This window comes from Lineus longissimus, chromosome 19 (genome assembly GCF_910592395.1).
Source record: "Lineus longissimus chromosome 19, tnLinLong1.2, whole genome shotgun sequence".
NCBI classification, from domain to species: Eukaryota; Metazoa; Nemertea; class Pilidiophora; order Heteronemertea; family Lineidae; genus Lineus; species Lineus longissimus.
The window spans coordinates 8,461,607-8,480,335 of NC_088326.1; the positions used below are offsets into that span (position 1 = coordinate 8,461,607).

The 18,729-nt window shown below is 40.8% G+C and overlaps 1 protein-coding gene and 2 long non-coding RNA genes across 4 annotated transcripts in view; 1 reads left to right on the forward strand and 2 right to left on the reverse strand.

The window, feature by feature from the left end:
• The window catches only part of LOC135503255 (inactive protein tyrosine kinase pTKL-like), a 64,848-nt gene extending 61,070 nt beyond the window's left edge, over positions 1–3,778 (reverse strand). For both annotated transcript variants that reach the window (XM_064796741.1, XM_064796743.1), the window contains exon 1: positions 3,465–3,778. In XM_064796741.1, the coding sequence (XP_064652811.1) occupies positions 3,465–3,489 (25 nt within the window). In that variant the 5' untranslated portion in view covers positions 3,490–3,778. The remainder of the gene's footprint in view (positions 1–3,464) is intronic.
• A 9,470-nt stretch (positions 3,779–13,248) lies between these two features.
• On the forward strand, positions 13,249–16,045 carry LOC135502704 (uncharacterized). Its single transcript, XR_010449813.1, has 3 exons — positions 13,249–13,324; positions 14,880–15,099; positions 15,936–16,045. It is a non-coding gene; the product is annotated as an uncharacterized LOC135502704 (long non-coding RNA).
• A 2,232-nt stretch (positions 16,046–18,277) lies between these two features.
• Positions 18,278–18,700, reverse strand: LOC135503257 (uncharacterized). The gene is made up of 2 exons (XR_010449876.1): positions 18,550–18,700; positions 18,278–18,404 (listed from the first exon to the last, which is right to left on the reverse strand). It is a non-coding gene; the product is annotated as an uncharacterized LOC135503257 (long non-coding RNA).
• Positions 18,701–18,729: the final 29 nt, after the last annotated feature.

Consider the following 18,729-nt stretch of genomic DNA (forward strand, 5'->3'; position numbering starts at 1 on the left):
GACAGTTTTGAGGAGAAGTGATGGGGTGTCTATAAACCGAAGATCGAAGACCGAAGATCGAAGATCGAAGATGGAAGACCCCCCCAAAACTATAAAACGAAGATCCCCCCAACTATAAAAGGAAGACCCTAATGTCAACTATAAAACGAAGATCCCCCATCTATAAAAGGAAGACCCTAATGTCAACTATAAAACGAAGATCCCCAACTATAAAAGGAAGACCCTAATGTCAACTATAAAACGAAGATCCCCCCAACTATAAAAGGAAGACCCTAATGTCAACTATAAAACGAAGATCCCCCCAACTAGAAAAGGAAGACCCTAATGTCAACTATAAAACGAAGATCCCCCATCTATAAAAGGAAGACCCTAATGTCAACTATAAAACGAAGATCCCCAACTATAAAAGGAAGACCCTAATGTCAACTATAAAACGAAGATCCCCCCAACTATAAAAGGAAGACCCTAATGTCAACTATAAAACGAAGATCCCCCCAACTAGAAAAGGAAGACCCTAATGTCAACTATAAAACGAAGATCCCCCCAACTAGAAAAGGAAGACCCTGATGTCAACTATAAAACGAAGATCCCCCCAACTATAAAAGGAAGACCCTAATGTCAACTATAAAACGAAGATCCCCCCATCTATAAAAGGAAGACCCTGATGGTTTTCATTCTCATGTTCAGTTACTGCACAGTTTGTTTTCATTTTCGGTCCATGCTACATTAATGATTTGAGAAAGTAAGTGTACCGGGTACTACACCAGTCGTGTCTAGCCTTAGCAGCTTAGTGGCACAGTTTACATAAGGCGGGGAGCCCCGTACCTGTTACCATGCAGCCGTGCTCCAATATGACCTAGTTTCTCACTGTACTCATCATAGCCAGCCCTCAGCTTCGTCCAGAAGCTGTTTCTATGTGCATGTGTGTGTATCGTCATAGGCTCCCAGCAAGTTAGTTGATCACACGGCCAATATGGAATTGGTCCTACATACAGAAAAACAATCCAAACGTGCACGTGCAGGCGATGTCTACATGGCACTTGCCTGCTAGTTTTCATGCATGGACCGAAAATGAAAACAAACTGTGCAGTAACTGAACATGAGAATGAAAACCATCAGGGTCTTCCTTTTATAGATGGGGGGATCTTCGTTTTATAGTTGACATTAGGGTCTTCCTTTTATAGTTGGGGGATCTTCGTTTTATAGTTGACATCAGGGTCTTCCTTTTATAGTTGGGGGGATCTTCGTTTTATAGTTGACATTAGGGTCTTCCTTTTATAGTTGGGGGGATCTTCGTTTTATAGTTGACATTAGGGTCTTCCTTTTATAGATGGGGGATCTTCGTTTTATAGTTGACATTAGGGTCTTCCTTTTATAGATGGGGGGATCTTCGTTTTATAGTTGACATTAGGGTCTTCCTTTTATAGTTGGGGGATCTTCGTTTTATAGTTGACATCAGGGTCTTCCTTTTATAGTTGGGGGGATCTTCGTTTTATAGTTGACATTAGGGTCTTCCTTTTATAGATGGGGGGATCTTCGTTTTATAGTTGACATCAGGGTCTTCCTTTTCTAGTTGGGGGGATCTTCGTTTTATAGTTGACATTAGGGTCTTCCTTTTCTAGTTGGGGGGATCTTCGTTTTATAGTTGACATTAGGGTCTTCCTTTTATAGTTGGGGGGATCTTCGTTTTATAGTTGACATTAGGGTCTTCCTTTTATAGTTGGGGGGATCTTCGTTTTATAGTTGACATCAGGGTCTTCCTTTTATAGTTGGGGGGATCTTCGTTTTATAGTTGACATCAGGGTCTTCCTTTTATAGTTGGGGGGATCTTCGTTTTATAGTTTTGGGGGGGTCTTCCATCTTCGATCTTCGGTCTTCGGTCTTTGGTCTTCGGTTTATAGACACCCGAAGTGATGGCACTGGTTGGAAAATAATTTTCGAAATGCGTTTTTCTACTCCACATCATCACATTTTGTGGTTAGCAGTTTAGTATGTTGTCGGTGCTAAATGGACCATCTAAGGGTATCACATGGTTCCATGTGTTGTCATCTAATGGGATATTCAGATCTTATTAATTTTGACCGTCTACAGCTAGCTTTATAGCAGGTTTAATTTCGCGTTCGCGGTGATCAACAAGCACTCCCAAAAAAGAACGCTGCCCTGATTGTAGGGAATTTGTTATTATAATTTCTCAGAGGCCTTCTTCTTACTCCCGCCCAACATTGGCGCTTTGTCATGGACTGGACCCAGGGATTGGCATACTGGAATTCTTTGTGTTTCATTAGCTCACATCACAGTTACTGTGACTTGCTTCATTTCGCCTTAAGTAACGTGAGGTTTCAGGTCTTGATTGAACCTTCCTGTTAAAGTCCATATAATCGAACAATTTCATAATCGATGGCAGCGTCCAGTGTGATGCAGCGAATCTGCCACCGACTGACGCTGCTGCCCTGGTGGTTTAAAGGAATGGGCGGCTTTTTATTGCAGTATGCTTGTTCTTCCTTTGGTTCATCAGTAAACCATTTTTTCGAAACGTGTTTGATGTTTTTCCCAATTTTGTTTCAGCTCAACGCGTTATTCGTTATTTCTAGTACGTACAAGTCCAGGAGAAAAGACGCAACGTCATTTCCAATTTTCGTCGCAGTTGCGGGGTATTCAAGGGCCATCAGCGTGACGTCGGAAAAATCTATATCAGCACCAAGACGTCACAGGGTAGATACTTACTCCAGGAAACGCCTTACTAGTGCATCGTTCAACGTGGAAAGGGTCGATGCATGGAGAGCTAACTCGGATCAAATTGGAGTCAACATCGGAAAAGCGTTATATTTTAGTCAGATTTGAATTTTTCCTTTTTTGTGCAATTTGTTGATGGAAACTACTTATGTACAGGGTGGCCCAGAAAGGCTTTCCCTTGTTCTATAGAATTCTATTGTGTATCCATAGTGTGAAGGAAAATAATTGTGTGCCAGCCTGACAGCTGGGTAATATTGCCCTTAATAATGCCAACGGTCCTTTAATGAAAGTGGCGGTTGGAAAGGAAAAGTAAAGAATTTATTCAAGTCAGTCAAAGTACCTATAAATACCTATAGATTTTGTAGGAACAATATTTCTAAACAATCGTGCCGCTTCCGGTTTTAAATCAGAACACGAAATGGTTGATGGTCAGCCTGTTCATCAAAAAGTCTTTTCTGCTTCACTCTGAAGCTGGAAGTCGTGTGATAATTGGACTACTGACAAGCGAAGTCAAGTGTCTGGTACATCGTCTTTGAATAAAATGGTTTTCCCAGAATAGATTATCTTGATTATCTCATACAGTCATATTACTCTTGACTATTACATATTGCACACATAGGGATCGCTTGATTTCAGTTATAAGCTTAATGTCACCAGGTTTTCCCTGAGAAAATATAGAACAAACCACATTTTGCTTTGAGTAATCAAAAACTATTGATAATTAAACTTACCATTTTCTGTTCTTGTTTTCGGCATTAGAACTTGTAAATCCTCGGAACTAAGTGGGGCTCAGTTGCTATCGTAATACGTGCACTATACTTGCAGAATTCTTGCGCTCAGGTAGAAAGCTTCCAGTAGATCATGGTTATCCGGTCTGAATCCTTTGCGTAAGCCAATATGAACGTAAGATATAGGTTTAAAGAAGACTTACTCACGTAACTTGAGCTGACAAGAAAAGACGAGCATCTCGAGATTATGAATCTGTACGAAATATGGAACGAAGGCATTGTCATCCATGAGCATGAATATCGGTTTTTCTCCTTTGCAGACGCCAAGGTATTTGTATGCTGTTCATCTCGAGAATATTACAAAATATGCATTTAGATGTATCGCGTATAGGTCTGGGTCTCATCGCAGCTGCTATGGCAACGTGGACCACACCCCCACTATGTGCAGCAGACGTGAGGCGAATCCATGGAATATTTTACTACGATTACTCGAAATCAACGGTCGATACGATGTAATAGCACCGGCAAATAATCATCTGAAGAAACCCTTAGGCACCCAGGGTGAAACTATGATAACAATGCTGAAATTGTATTAATTAACTTTATGTCAACTAAACAAACCAGTTTTAACCTTATAACGAATCCAATATATATTTAACAATTTCGGAGATTTCTGACCAAAAATAGCAGCTTAATATAGGTGTATATATATATACAGTATGTTTATTTGGTACTGACATACATGTGTTGTGCGTTGTGGTCCGCCTTTTATGGCTGCGAAAGGCCTACTATTATACCTTGTTGTTTAGGCTAGACCCATCGTGGCGCGCGGGAGTAGAACTCGGGTATTGTTGGGCTTGGGATCTTATTGGTGAGTAGATCAAGTATATCGCATTGTCCTTCTTTCTAATTGCATCTCCATGTATTAACGGAATCAATTTGTTATGTGTCATATACGATAAACCCATTATCTTTCTGACACACTTTCTCCATGCTCATATAAATTTTCAATGTAAGGACTTGTAGTGTCCCAAATATTAAAGTCATACAGACAAGTTGCAAAACTCTTAAAAAGAGAATTACGAAATGCTGCATTTGCGTGTCCGAAATACGCCATTACCATATTGGTTTTTTGTATAATTCATTAATCCGAAGATCGATTCTTCTACGTTAAACATTCGATCCTAACAGAAATCCTTTCATGATAATAATCCCGTTACTATAAAATGATGCTAGTCGCAAGAAAGCATCAGTCATTATCGCAGATAGTGAAATAGATATTCCTACGACGGGCTTAACGGTAACTTTGATCATTTTCTTTCGGCTTTACCTCCCCGCTTCTACTGGGAGATATATATTTTCGTACACACATGCCTTCTGGCCACAACTCAATATTAAACAGATCTTAATGTTTGCTATAACTATTATGTTTTATCCAGGGTTGGTTGATGAGCTGGGTGGAGCTGATTATGCTGCTTTGATGGCAGAGTGTGTCGTGTATGTAAAGGAGCTTCCGTATGCAAATGACCACCAGAATCGGAAGATGGAAGAACTCGAAACAAAAACACTTTAAAGGTGACGGTATGCCAAAAATCATGAAACGCGTTACCCAACTTTAGACTCTAATAACTTGCATATGAAAATGTTTGCAAGAAAGATCTTACCCCTTTCTATGCATTTACAAAACTGGTCAAATATCTTTTAAGAAATTTATAATTTCTGGTGTGTTTTCTTTCTATTTATTGCAGCATGTTATTTTTTCAAACATGCCTTCTGGAGTGCTCTCGATGATATTACAATGGTCCAAATCCCTTTGAAAATACGCCAAATAAAAGAATAATCGGTTGATCCAATGTCCACTGCCAGTTTGAAAAAAATAATCGTGTGTAATGTGTTGATGTTTACCCGTAAATCAAATTTGTTCCGAGGATTGCCTTATTTAAATGATTTCGCTTATCTCTTTTCGGGGTTATGGGAAGTTTAGGGAGTTTTGGGGACATTTGAGGTGTTTTCGGGGAAATGAGGGGAATATTTGTTGGTCATACGATTAAGGGTTGACCAAAAGCGCCTCCCTTTTGGCTAGAATTCGAAATCTTAAAGTAATAAGATCTCCTTCAAAATGAAGTGGGTGCCAGTTTCAAGGACGGGAGTCTGTTCTCTCGATTTCTGCATGGACTTTCTTTAGGTGTTAAGAGTGTTTAAGAAGATACACCAGAACCCAGTTTAGTGACGACCCGGGTGTCTCCGTCCCTGTCGCGACGAGGGCCAGCGACATCCAGATCATGTCTGGGTCATTGAGTTCAAGAGCGTCCATCTGGTTTGGCGTCGTATTGCGCATGAAACGGCTGATGTCATCCATGTTGTCACGGATGTTGTTCTCGTCGAATTCCTCGAAATGGCGGTTAATCTGCATGATGGCCTTGTACGTGTCGCGTGCCTTTATGAACTCGGTGAGCTGTCCACGAAACAAAGGCTGCGTCCACGGAAACAGGTCACCAATTTCCGACGCCCCGACCCTTTTCACCAAGTTTCGGGTGTACAGCAAATGCGTGGCAACTAATCGCCTATGTTGGAGCAAACAAACTCACAACAAGCCAGTTTATATATCACAGTAGTGGCCGTCATGTAGAATTCATGCGTTGCGCAAAGTCCAGTAAGCCGTTGAAATGGGCCCGGCAAGGACAGCGGTCCATGAGAGCTTGGACAACGAACACGATAACGACGGTGAAGAACACATGAGTTGCGACGGACTACTCCGGGATCGTCGGAAGACTAAAGACACCCATGGTTGAGGCTGGATAGCGCAGTCTGGTGAGCTTTAGAGGAGCTTGAAGACACCTGCTTTGTCCGTGTGTTTCAATTAGAAGACTGCTAGTGCTAATGACTGTCTGCGGAAGCTAGCAAACACCTGCTAATATCTATCTGTGGCATCTAGCAGAACCCTGCTAATGTCCGTCTCCGACATCTAGCAAAAAAAACACCTGCTGATATCAATCTTTGAATTAGCAGCTAGAAAACTCCTGCTGAAGTTTGTCTGCGGCGACTCGGACCTCGTCATGAGCCCAGCGAGCGCATTGACTTGAACCAGGGAAACGCATCCGTCTTCTGATCTCGACCGACCGATCGACACTTGTGAATAAATCAGATTCGAGATCATAATATGTTGAACAACTTATATGCCCGTATGTAAGCCTGTGTCCATTGAAGCCTAGACCTTGGTTATGCTGGTCATAAATTGGCGGTGGGCCCTTCTTGGTAGTGGGCCCTAAAGCATATATCCAAGTATGTCAAAAGCTTCAAAGTACTTATACATATAATTATTCATCAACGATCCTTGATTTGGAGCTTTTCTCGTTCGAGGCTGTTATCATAATTTTTCATTAACAAGTGGTTCGCTTAATTAATTCACATAACGAACAAGCTCAAACTGACAATGTCATAATGATTCGAGGATATTTGTATACCGAGTCATGCAAAGTGCAAGTCACAGTGATTATCAAAATAGAGTTGGACTAGTATTAGGTGCGCCTGATTTAAAGCATGTAGTGGCAGATATGTATATCTGCATGGCATACTCTATTGGCTAAACTGATGCATCAATGCAGAAATAGATTTCTTCAAATTCAAGTATATAATTCAACTGTGGATACTCGTACAGTTAAGCATAAATCAATAATGTTACCAAATAAGTTTAATTAATCTATGACCTCTGTAATTTGGAGACCACTGATTAGTTTGACAGTGTACACAGAGCTGAAGTCCGATTTAACGGGCCAAATGAAAGGTTCGCAATTTTTGCCGCGAGCAGGAAAAATCATAGTCTGTCACGTGCAGACTCATGCATTACATTTGTGAGTCAGCCTCGGGATGGGCCAATAGTGGCTACACACTGGTCACCTATCGGAAGCTAATACGTCGTAGGGACAACGTATATTACAGAGAATGGTCGTCGATTTTTGATCACGAAATCTTTTCATGAATTCAATCTGCAAGTGCATAACAACGATCAAATTCGTGTACTCTATGAGTGTAACAGACAACTTATATGAAAAACTTGCAGTAAGCAATTTTTCGCATCGTATTTAAACCGTACCAGTTTATTCCGAGGCGAAGACCGTGCCGCGACAGAATCCTGTCGTGGAGAACGAAAGTAAAATCGTTTAGAATTAAGCACCACTGTTATCATAAATATGATTATCGAAAATCTAATGTTGTCAAAACCCTGATACAGTCATACCATTGTCTTATTATATTTAGTTATCAAACAGTCCTTAATTTCTCATAAACCAAGGGGTCAATGAGTTATTTGTGATTTTTGATCAAAGTTTTTCAATAACATATAATATCTGTTGTCCAATAAATCATATTTAGATCAACGAATAAGTCAAACTTCTTTAAAACGGACATTACACGTCATCAAATGTATTTTGGTCAAATTTGATATCTGACCTTGATCTTTGACCTTGTCACCCACCGGCCAACCTCATGATGTGACTTTTTGACTAAAATCCCTGTTCAGAAGATATTGTTGTCTTCCATGTCTTCGGCGGCCATCACGGCTCATGTGAAAATCTTTTTATGAGTTCATCTTTTGAAGACCCCCGTTTTTCTTTCCTTTTGTCCTCCAAATCACCCATCGTAAGCATATAAACCGAAGACGAATGAGGAAACTGAAGATACTTGACAATAAGCTCTATGTTTGGGCTATCAAAAAAGTATCAGCTAAACACCAGGTCACTTCCCAAAAAAATGAGCCCGGGCTCCTGCTCAAAACGGCTACCAGGGTGTGATGACGTCTGCTCTATTGCGTATTGTAGTATGCCTGAACTATAACCATACTACGGACTATTTTCAAACATTGAACATATTTACATATACATATATTCATTAAACTGTAAAAATAAAAGCGAGTGAGCGAATTCATGTTTTGGAACTCGCCGAGATCAAACTCTACTCTAGCTGCCGAAATGGACAACACAATATTTGCATCATGACTTCTTTGGCGTCATTGCGGTACTTTTTGCCACCTGCCAGACAGTAAAGGAAGAAATTAATTGAGTAATTACACAACCAAATAATAAACAAAGTCCAAGTCTGAACGACGTACCGCTTTCTCCAATACACCTGGGTAAGGTCGTATATCTCTGCGACGGAGGGGATTTTCATTGCAAAATGATTCAATCTGTACGGTAAAGTCGTGATGACGTAGGCAAAACTAACGAACAGGAGCATGCGCGTTAGATGCTGCGTGTCGGTGCTTTTCTGTGCATGCCTCGAGTCTAGCTTTCGACGATCGTTTGAAGCATTTCTGAGTGTGATGATGATAAGAATGTTGCAGGTTAAAATGACGAGGAAAGGTAGGACTGTGCCTGCTACTGCTTGAAATCCTGCTGAAATACCTTCTACGACTTTGAATTCTGGATCAGGGACGGTAATTGTTACGGCGTAGATACCTGAAAGGATAGCATGGGAATCAACCTCGCGTCCAGGCCTCGTCATTGGTTACGGTTGCAAATTATGACTCTCGAAGCTTGGAACTTCCAGTCGCCACAAATGTTTTCCACTAATTATAGTTCTAACCACTTGTGCATTACATAGATATGACCAGGAAAGCTTCGGCGACACTGAGCACCACGACAGCTGATTTTGCCCGCGGGGCGGCGCACCTCTGAGCACCCAGGGGGAAATTGGAAATGAATTTATCTAATTTTCTACTAATTTCGGTTCTTACCAAGTTGTCTGTCCTTGAAATAATGCACTACGTAAAACAAATGACCATTCAGGACCGCTACGGCAACTGTGAGCGCCACCACGGTCGCCCTGGCCCGCGACGCGGTGCACAGTCGCTGGGCGTCCATCGGAAACCAGACAGCTAACATGCGATCGATGGACATCCCCGCCAGGAACAGACCAGAGAGGATACTGCTGGTGTACAAGATGTACATTTCGACCCTGAAACGGTAAGAATCGGAGACAGTATATAGCAACCTCCTTTAGCAGGGCTACGGAAAAAAGATACCACGACTGTTGTCTTTGCCCGCAAGGTGGAGCCATGCAGCTTTTACTGAACGAAAACAATAATAAATCCAGTTTGGGGATAGCGCAAGAGTCCAGCAATCTTCCGAAATTACCTATTGTGATTGGTTCAGTTTAGAAAACTGCACTGGTGAAGCAAAATTGCCGAGAGCTTTTGATTGGCCGAAATGCCGACAGAAAGCCCGGGGGAAAAGCATATTCCAATCACAGGCACATGAAGATCAAAACTCCAGCCGTACTAACACTACTCACCAAATGATAGTACCATTTCATGAGTGTTGTCAGTTGCGCTGGAGTATTGATCTTCATGTACATGTGCTGAAACGAGGGGATAATGTACATTACCTACTCCTGGAATCTTCTTGGTTAACAAAAGTGAAACGATTTAGTAGCAAGACGTATGCAGCGGCCAATGTAAATCCTATACCCCCTGGTCAGGAGACCTTTCCCTGCTCGTCGACTGTCGATCAGAAAGATTTGAGTGTCGACCTGTCAAATCTTTTGATCAGCTTTTAAGCTACTGAAATTTCTAGCAATGTGTAAACAAGTTGGAAAATGTTGTGACGACTCCGGATCCTGGTGATTCCATTTGTCCTTGTTGAATTAGTGTCATACCATGCATGCATATACGGGCCCTCGAGAAAAACCCGAGGGCCAACTTTGCCTAAGTGTCGATCGCATGGCCAGGGAGGGTACAAGGTTAACATTGACAGCTGCATTACCTAAACCACCACAGGGGTTCTTCGACGATCCCGTATTCGAGGAGCACCTTGTTCAAAACGATCGCAAGAATCCTCTCGAGTAACAATGCTGTATCCACTACACCCATGGCTGTCAAATAGATGCATGTAGAAAACCTCTTGTTGTGTTTTCGATTTGCTACAATTATGGCCAGGATATTACCTGGTATACCTACGATCACTGGTATCAGCCAGAGGTACATGAGAAAGGTCGTCGGTTTCTGATATGACGAATTCCCCAGCTGCCGTCGCCATTGTACAGATGGTCGCTCATGAAAATATTCGCAGTGAGAGCAAAAAAATGTTGCGTTGAAGTTATTTTTTTCTGGCATTTAATTCAAATCGGAAGTTTTGCTAACCACCTCAATCTTCGTTTGTCGATATATATTGGTATTTCCAAATGGCAAGCTCAGCGTTGACTCTGACGTTTGCGTTAGAGAGGAGGTCTCTAAACTTCTCTATTGGCTCTCAATGATCATGCGAAGATGGCATGTATGTATTTCTCATCTTATAAGCAGCACTTTACTGTCGAACTGAAACAGCTATAAAACACTAGTCCAGGGTGATAGTACATTTATAAGTTGTCCGTATTTTTCAAAATCACCAACCATAGCATCTTGGTACCAGTTGTTTTCAATATACTCTGCCTTTCAATCGATACGAGGTAGGAGTTCAAAACGCCTGATCTCAGGATGCAACCAAAGTTAATACAATGATTAACTTCATACCTATTCTTTGATTTTCCTAAAATTGCTGCACCCAGAACAGCAGCAGTCCTCCATGTTGTAGGAAAATAGAAGCCGAAATCCGCGATACTACAATGTACGTGAGATGAAACCTTAGTAGTTTCTAATTTGATGAACAAAAGTCGTGATATCTAATGTCATATCTAAAACTAATTTCAGCTGTCATTTCATTTACACCGCAAACACTAATGCGTATTGCTGCATATCTTCTGATGTCTATTTCTGTGCCAAATAAAGGAATCGAGTAAATGTATACAGCAAACGCAGTTTATACTAAATATATCATAACTATTCTGAGAGGATAGAAGCAACCATAATATCATATTCCTCTCAAATTAGTTTGTATTAAATATTTTAAAACTATAATAATTTCATATTCCCCTAAAATTATTTCACTTACTACAGTACTTTAATGCGGTTTCCAAAGTTCATTGTACTCACTTTCTGTAATAAGGTATCGGCATCCCGACAGGTGGCGCTGATTTTCACCAGGGTAGGCGTCAAAATGACGTCATGTCTAGGTTCACAACAATGCAATATCGCAGTGACAGTCACCCGGACGCCACTTAGTGGCGGAGGTAGCTCTGCCGGTACAATTTTCGTGGGATTATGTAAAATTACATAAAATACTCCGTTTTGACCCACATTTAGAGCGTGGACCTCATATGAAAACTTTGACGTCGACTAACATCAAACAAATGATTAGATATCCAAAAGATCAATATTAGCTAAGTAAATAATCGACAAAGACAGTGGTATATGACCATGTCTGGTCAACCCCGTCTCCATGACCAGAAGAATCATATAAACACGACGCAACCTCAATTCCCAGGGGTCAATGCGCTCCCCACTTCCGGTGCTCTTATTAGCCCCTAGAAACATAAAAAATAAAAGCATGCCCGTGTCATCACCTAAATCAGGTGATGACGTATGTGTGTTAACAGGGAATTATGATGCAGCCATTTTGAATTGCTAATGAAGTTGTCCCAGGATGAAGAGGTACGAGAAATGTAAGTCATTTCTGTTCATCAGTTTTACCAAAATATAAATAAGGCTCGCGGCTTGCATGGTAATACCTTTGTCGGATTTTAAACCGCCAGGGAAAAGTAGCCCTACATGCGTACTTAGATTCGTGAGATGGCCACAATCGCAATGGACATTCATGAAGGATACTGCTTTGGGTGGTTCCCTCCTTGGATTTTGGTCAACTTTTGATTTAATGTTCCTAGGGGCCAAATCAACAAGTTACAGCAAAAAATTTGTCACAATTTGTTAAAAGTTGGGCTATCATTTTCATTGATTGACTTCATTACGTAATTCACCCCTTACCTCCCACTTAAAATAATTCAATCATGCCTCGCCCAAAACACTGTCTATTGTCTTTAAATAAAGCCCGCTCGCACCTATAAACGTATGTAAAGCTGGCCTCACTATTAAACTGAGCTTCACCCGGATCGACTACAGGGTGACCCACAAAAAAGCAACCCATACAAATGTTGATATTTTTCATAATTACTAATGTTTTACTTCGGATTTAGAACATATTATCGCGGGTGGATGCATGAACTTCACACAGAGTTTCAAGCCTGCGGCTAAAACAGCTTTTTGATATGCTCTTCCAAAGAAAATGATTCCAAAATGGAATTTCGAGCAAATTTGTTATGCTGAACTCAATAACATTAGTGATTTACTCAGTAGAATGTGCCCTAATCATTGCTGCTTTTGCCCTCTTCCGGTTTTCTCCTGCTTGGGGGTGGGTTCTTTCATGCATAATGCAACCACAAAGGTATAAATATCGAGTGCCTAACGCCTTATGAATGTTGTTTGTGAATGTGCTTAAATTTACTACATTTGGAAATGTTGACCAATTTCTTTGAAATCGCATACGATAAAGTCTGTTTGACCCCCAGGTTTGAAACTTTGTGTGAAAGTCATGCGCGGAATTAAGATGATGCGCAAAAAAAGCTGGAGTTGACACCTAAGTGATAGCTCACCTTGTATATGTATATTGATGGCTGGCAGCTGTCACTTCTTACAGAATCGCATTGAAACGAGAGCCTTTATTAATTAATAAAAATAAGTCAACAGTCAAACTAAATCAACACGTGTGATCGGACAGCCAACCTCGTCACCATGAACATTTCAAGCATTAACAGCATCATGGAACTGATGCATGCGATCCTTAACTGGCGTCGAGTTTGTCAGCTCTCTCGATAGACTATTTCAATGCAAGCGCAGCTATCATAAAAACATTCTCTGGAAACATTTCGAGAAAACTTGACGTGTTTTATTCTGATGATGAAGTACATTTTTCTCTTTTTGGCCGTGCTGGCTTACATCGGTAAGTTTCCATGGGACGGGAGCGGACTTATCTAGGGGTGCTCTGATGTATCCTCACTCTGAAAGGAATGAGCGGCTTTTTATTGCAGTATGGTTGTTCTTCCTCTGGTTCATCAGTAAACTATTTTTCTGATTGTGTTTGGTGCTTTTCTAATTTTGTTTCAGCTCTTAGATAGTAGAAAAACACGTTTCGACTTATTAACGGTTCTCCCACTTTTTTTTCTGATTTCTCCGACATTTCTCCGACATTGTCCAAAAGGTCGGATTTCCATAAAACCTGTGAAAAAAAGTAGGTCTTCCCAAAGTAGGCCATTAAATATCAAAGACCTGTGTTATAGGGGTTTATAATGAGGTGAGATGCAAACACCCGGGTGACCCTAGGTGTGAATACTAATTTCTTTGGACCTTTTACATGTCACGCTTGAGTGCATCTGGCTTGGGCCACTCCATGTTTAAGCAGGGGAGACTTTGTAATACTAGATGAAATACAGAAATGGCTTATTTTTGCAGTTTCATTTGAAAGTTTCAAATTAATGGCCAGAATGTCATGCAGTCTATTTCAACATATCATCTAGGAAATGAAAGGGTCAAGGCATCATGTCGGAAATGTCATTACTCCTAATCTTGAAGTACATGTAAAATTATTGATAAAATCTATTTTGTAAATAGATTTGAGAATGGTGCACAATTCGAGATTTTTTTAATGTAAACAACTGTTTTTTGGTATTCAACATACATGTAATAATTGGTCTGTATTATGCGAATAGATAGTGTAAATATTTTGTAAATTACACACAATTCAGTACATCAAAAATATATTTAATTCATATGAGGCTTTGTTTCTTATGCTGTCATTTTCAAAGTAGGCCTTTTTCATAAAAGTCTCCCCTGCTCAAACATGGTGTGGCCCAACCCAAATGCACTCATGTGTAACACGCAAAGGATCCAAGGAGAGGAGCTGATTAGTATTTACACTTACTCTGGATGTTAGCATCACACCTCATTAACCCCATTTAATTGAGGCCTTTGATCTTTAATGGCCTTCTTTGGGAAGACCTAGTTTTTTTCACAGGTTTTGTGGAAATCCGATATTTTGGACAAAGTCGGAGAAAAGTTGGACAATGTCGGAGAAACGTCGGAGAAATCAGGAAAAAGTTAGAGAAACCGTTGATAAGTCGGAAGAAGCCTCCCACTAGTGTATGTAGAATAGGAGGTGACTGGGCAGCCGAAAGCTGGGTTATATTGCCCTTAATAATGCCAATGGTCCTTTAAAGGGACCCGACTAGTGTGAGATAATATTTGGTTTTTTAGATGAAAATCGCTTCCATGAATACTCAGCGAGGATCATGGACACATCCTAATCAGAAACAAATCGAGCGTTGCAGGCCTCGCTGAAATATATGAAAGCAAGCCATTTCAAAACGAAAGCACGTATTGGTGAATTTTTTTGGGGGTATTTATCGCCCCTCTCGCCCCCATCCCAACCACAACCGAGTAGCCACAAGGAGATTTGCACGTTACATAACCATTTACTGTAGTCCTATTTTTCCAATTAGCTGCCGCCGAAAAAGATATCCCGAGGCCTATTCATGTCTGTCCACTGAGCATGATCCACTGTGGCAGCGGGATTCACCCACTCAAGATTACAAGAGCCTATGGTTGTCCAGTTTATAGATGTCCGCCGAGACTGCCAACGCCATGCCCACTAAACAAGATGAGACCTTGCAGAGTTGGGGTAGTTCCAATCTGGAAAGGAGCTGCCGGGTCAAAGGTCAGGTTAGTTGCGTTTTGTGTTGTTAAACCTTTGATTAATTCCGCACCGGCCGTAGTCGGTGTACAGTACTAGTTGAGACCTTAGAAAAATCAACCTTAAGGTTGAAACCCGCAAATGGGAGAGATGTCGTTCCCTTGTTAATGCTGACAGATTTTTTCATAGCCCAATACTTTCAATACCACGTGAGAGATAGAAAGCACACAGTTTTAAACGTTTGTCCAAGAGAGATGGTGTACCAATGGAAGAAGGATGCGAATTGCTGTCGGGCAAATTTATTACTGTCCCAACCCGCGATCCGCATCTGCCCAAAAACCATAGTCTAATGCGGGGTGGGAGTTGCACCGATCAAAGAAGGAAGGTGCGAATCGCTGCGCCTCTTTTTATGTCCGCCGAAGCTCTGGTCATTGAATATGGACTTCTGTGGAGTTGGGATACTTCTAAACAAGAAAATAGGCTCCAATATGGTGGTGCTCGGTTTGCAGCTGTCCGGCCAAACGCGTAGATGGAAATGAGCCGAAGTCCCTATCGCCCAACTAAATGTATGGTTAAGAGCCTCAACTCAATGCCAAAAATATGGACGGGACGCACAGAGCGAAAAGTAATGTGCTCGGTAAATTACGCCCTTTCCATTTCTATAAGGTTGGTTGTGGTTCAGACAAAAACAACTCGTGCAGCAATTGGTCATTGACGGTAACCAGGTTAGTCAACACCATGCAGGTCTGAAGTGTCGTACCTTTCTACGAACCACTTGATAAAAAAACTGTGGCAAGACAAGATTGCTCAAACATACCTTATGAATGTGAAAATTGAGTATTTGAATGTATCAATATATTTACAGGTAGGCCGTATCAGGGAATGCAAAGTTGAAGGGCAGATTCACCAAGAAAACCAACACGAAACAGACTTTATCAGACATTCTATACCTTTCCGATACATGCTGTATTTCAAAATAAAAGCACATTTTTAAAGGCAGCTGAACGTTCAGCAGTTATGCTCGTTTCAATCATTCATCTAAAAAATGTTTTCCTTTATCTCGACTGAACAGATGAAAAATCGAAGACGAAATAGACGACAAAAACATTCGGTTTCATTACGATGACATTTTCTAAGATGACGACATTCTATCTAAAGTCCTCCACAAAATCCTGCGGCCCAAGAAATAACGATATCGTGCGGTCCCCCGAGATTTCGACATCCAATGGTTTCAATTATTTTCAAAATATCTGTTGACTAAGTCTTGAAATGACTTCAATCCTTTGGGGGTTTATAGAAATTACATTCCAACCTGATGGTATAATGATGGTTTTGTAGAGAGATGTTCTGACTTGAATTATAAAATTAAGTATGTACTCGGAGCTGTGAATATTGTTGAGATTCGTATGAAATCATGAATATTCGTGATTTCCAATACTGTTTAAGGTTTTCAATTTTGTAGTGTTTTCATCCTGGTGCGAATTTAACAACAATAACCGGAAAGATTATTATTGATCTACATTTATCTATTTTCATCAGTAGAATCGGCCTTGGGGAAAGAGATTCAATGATTATTGAGATGTTTATTTAGATATCGCATAACAATAATGATTATTCTTGAATAAATTATCCCTTGGGGAAAATGTTTCGGTTGACTTTGATAGGATTGGATCCAAAGTTCATCAATGCGGCCGGGTATGATTATTGCTATTTTGAAAGGTTCTGAAAATGACTTTGCTAAGGCTTTAACAGGGCTACAAAAAATAACAATGAAAAACCCGTGTTAGAAAACAATCATTCGTTTCAGGCAAACGAAACCAATAACCTGTTGTCAGATATGAGGAAAACGCATCTAAGGCACTTAAATCTCAAAAATGTTTATGGGGGAGGGCCCCAGAACCCCGGTCAAAACACGCGAGTAGTGGGGTATGCCCCCCCTCCCCCATCCAGCAAAGACGGATCATCACTTCGAAATTTGGTTTAAAGGCCTGCCGATGCTTTGCATACATAATCTAGCTAGAATAATAGATCAAATGAGAATAAAAAATCTGCTCTCTTTGATACGCTCCATTACCTACTTTACGTCATTAAGCTGCCATGCATAGAGATCTGGCTGCTAAAAATTACCCTCTCAGTGATAAGGACACTGAAACGCCCTGTCTTTATGCAGATATTCATCACCTCCTAAGGAAATGGCTAAACATTGCCTTTTCTCGAGAGCCTTTTGTAACAATTGACCAAAACTTTCCTGATTCGACTCTTCATTCTTCACCGACGATGTTGCTGTTACCATGACATCTGGGATTGTTTTTCTTCCCGACACTCTCACTCCGGTCCACACCGGGTACGCTACAGACCTGGTCTTCGATTCCATTCAGCTGTGGGGACTCGATAAATTACCCGCTTCCGTCATGGCCGACGGGGCGGAAGTGGATCATAACAAAGTGGCAGTGGATTCAGTTTTCAAGCTTAGAACGTCTTACTTTTGCCGAGAATGTTGTTGTCGGAGATGGTTTTGTTTTCTTTTTGGGTAGATGAGAAACAAAATTCTTCGGTGACATGATTAATGTTGCAGATAGCTTCATAAGAAGCACGTGTCGTAAACACAGGATAGCCTACTTTAACCCAGTTGATCCTTAAACATTGTCGTCTTCGACATCATTCATAATCTTGGATTTTCATTATTACATCTGGTCAATAAGAAAATATGAAAACCGTGATTTGAACATAGCTTAACCTTCTTTTTTTCAGAGTTTTACGTTGAAAAGTCTAAACATCAGGATTGACACTGCACACCTGATATCATGGAGCACATTCATTTAGACCGAAACCGGAAATAGGACTTACTTCCCTTCAGTATAACGTCACGTGATTAGATGTCATCGCATGATCCAATCTCCAAGCCTCATCATGGTAACCGTTGCGTTGGCAAGTGAACTGCGGCTGGCCAAGTTTACTAACTACAGAGCAAATACAACTGTACATGTATAGCTCCACCTCTCTTGACAAACATGTAGCTATTGATCCAGAAAAAAATAATTAGATAACAAAGGTACAAACATAAGACTTCCTTCACTCTTTAACCTCGGTCTGTCCTGAAAACATTCAGTAGAACTTAGATGGGGTTCTCAATAAGTGATACAACATAAGCATGGATCGATACCCATTTAGGGTCAAGAGGAAATAACGTGAAATAACACTTCAAAACAATATAAATAACATATTTTTTAATTGTTTAACACATGTTTAGAAGCGGTGCATCGTCCATGTAGATATGAATAGTAGACATTTTTGGCTGCTTGGTCAGGCAAACTGGCACTGGGTTGAAGAAGCTCTGGAATGAAAATATGAATGACATTTAGGAGCTGTCATACGTTGGGCAATGGTTGTCACTGTTATAATGATGTTTTGTAGGAGAAATTCGCTTTATCACCTAACAATTTCGGCAAAAATGATCAAAAAGTCCAAGTCAAACTTACGTCCAGGATATCGGGAGTTGGGTGTTCATATCGTGGCGACTCGTGGTAGAGGTTAAGGGCCCATCCGAAGGCATTAAGCTCTCCAGCGTTGTAGAGCAGGAAAGCCGGGTAAAAGTCGTCACAGCTCATGTTCTCGGAGTAGTCGTACCAGTAGTGCTGACCTGAATGGGGATAACATCA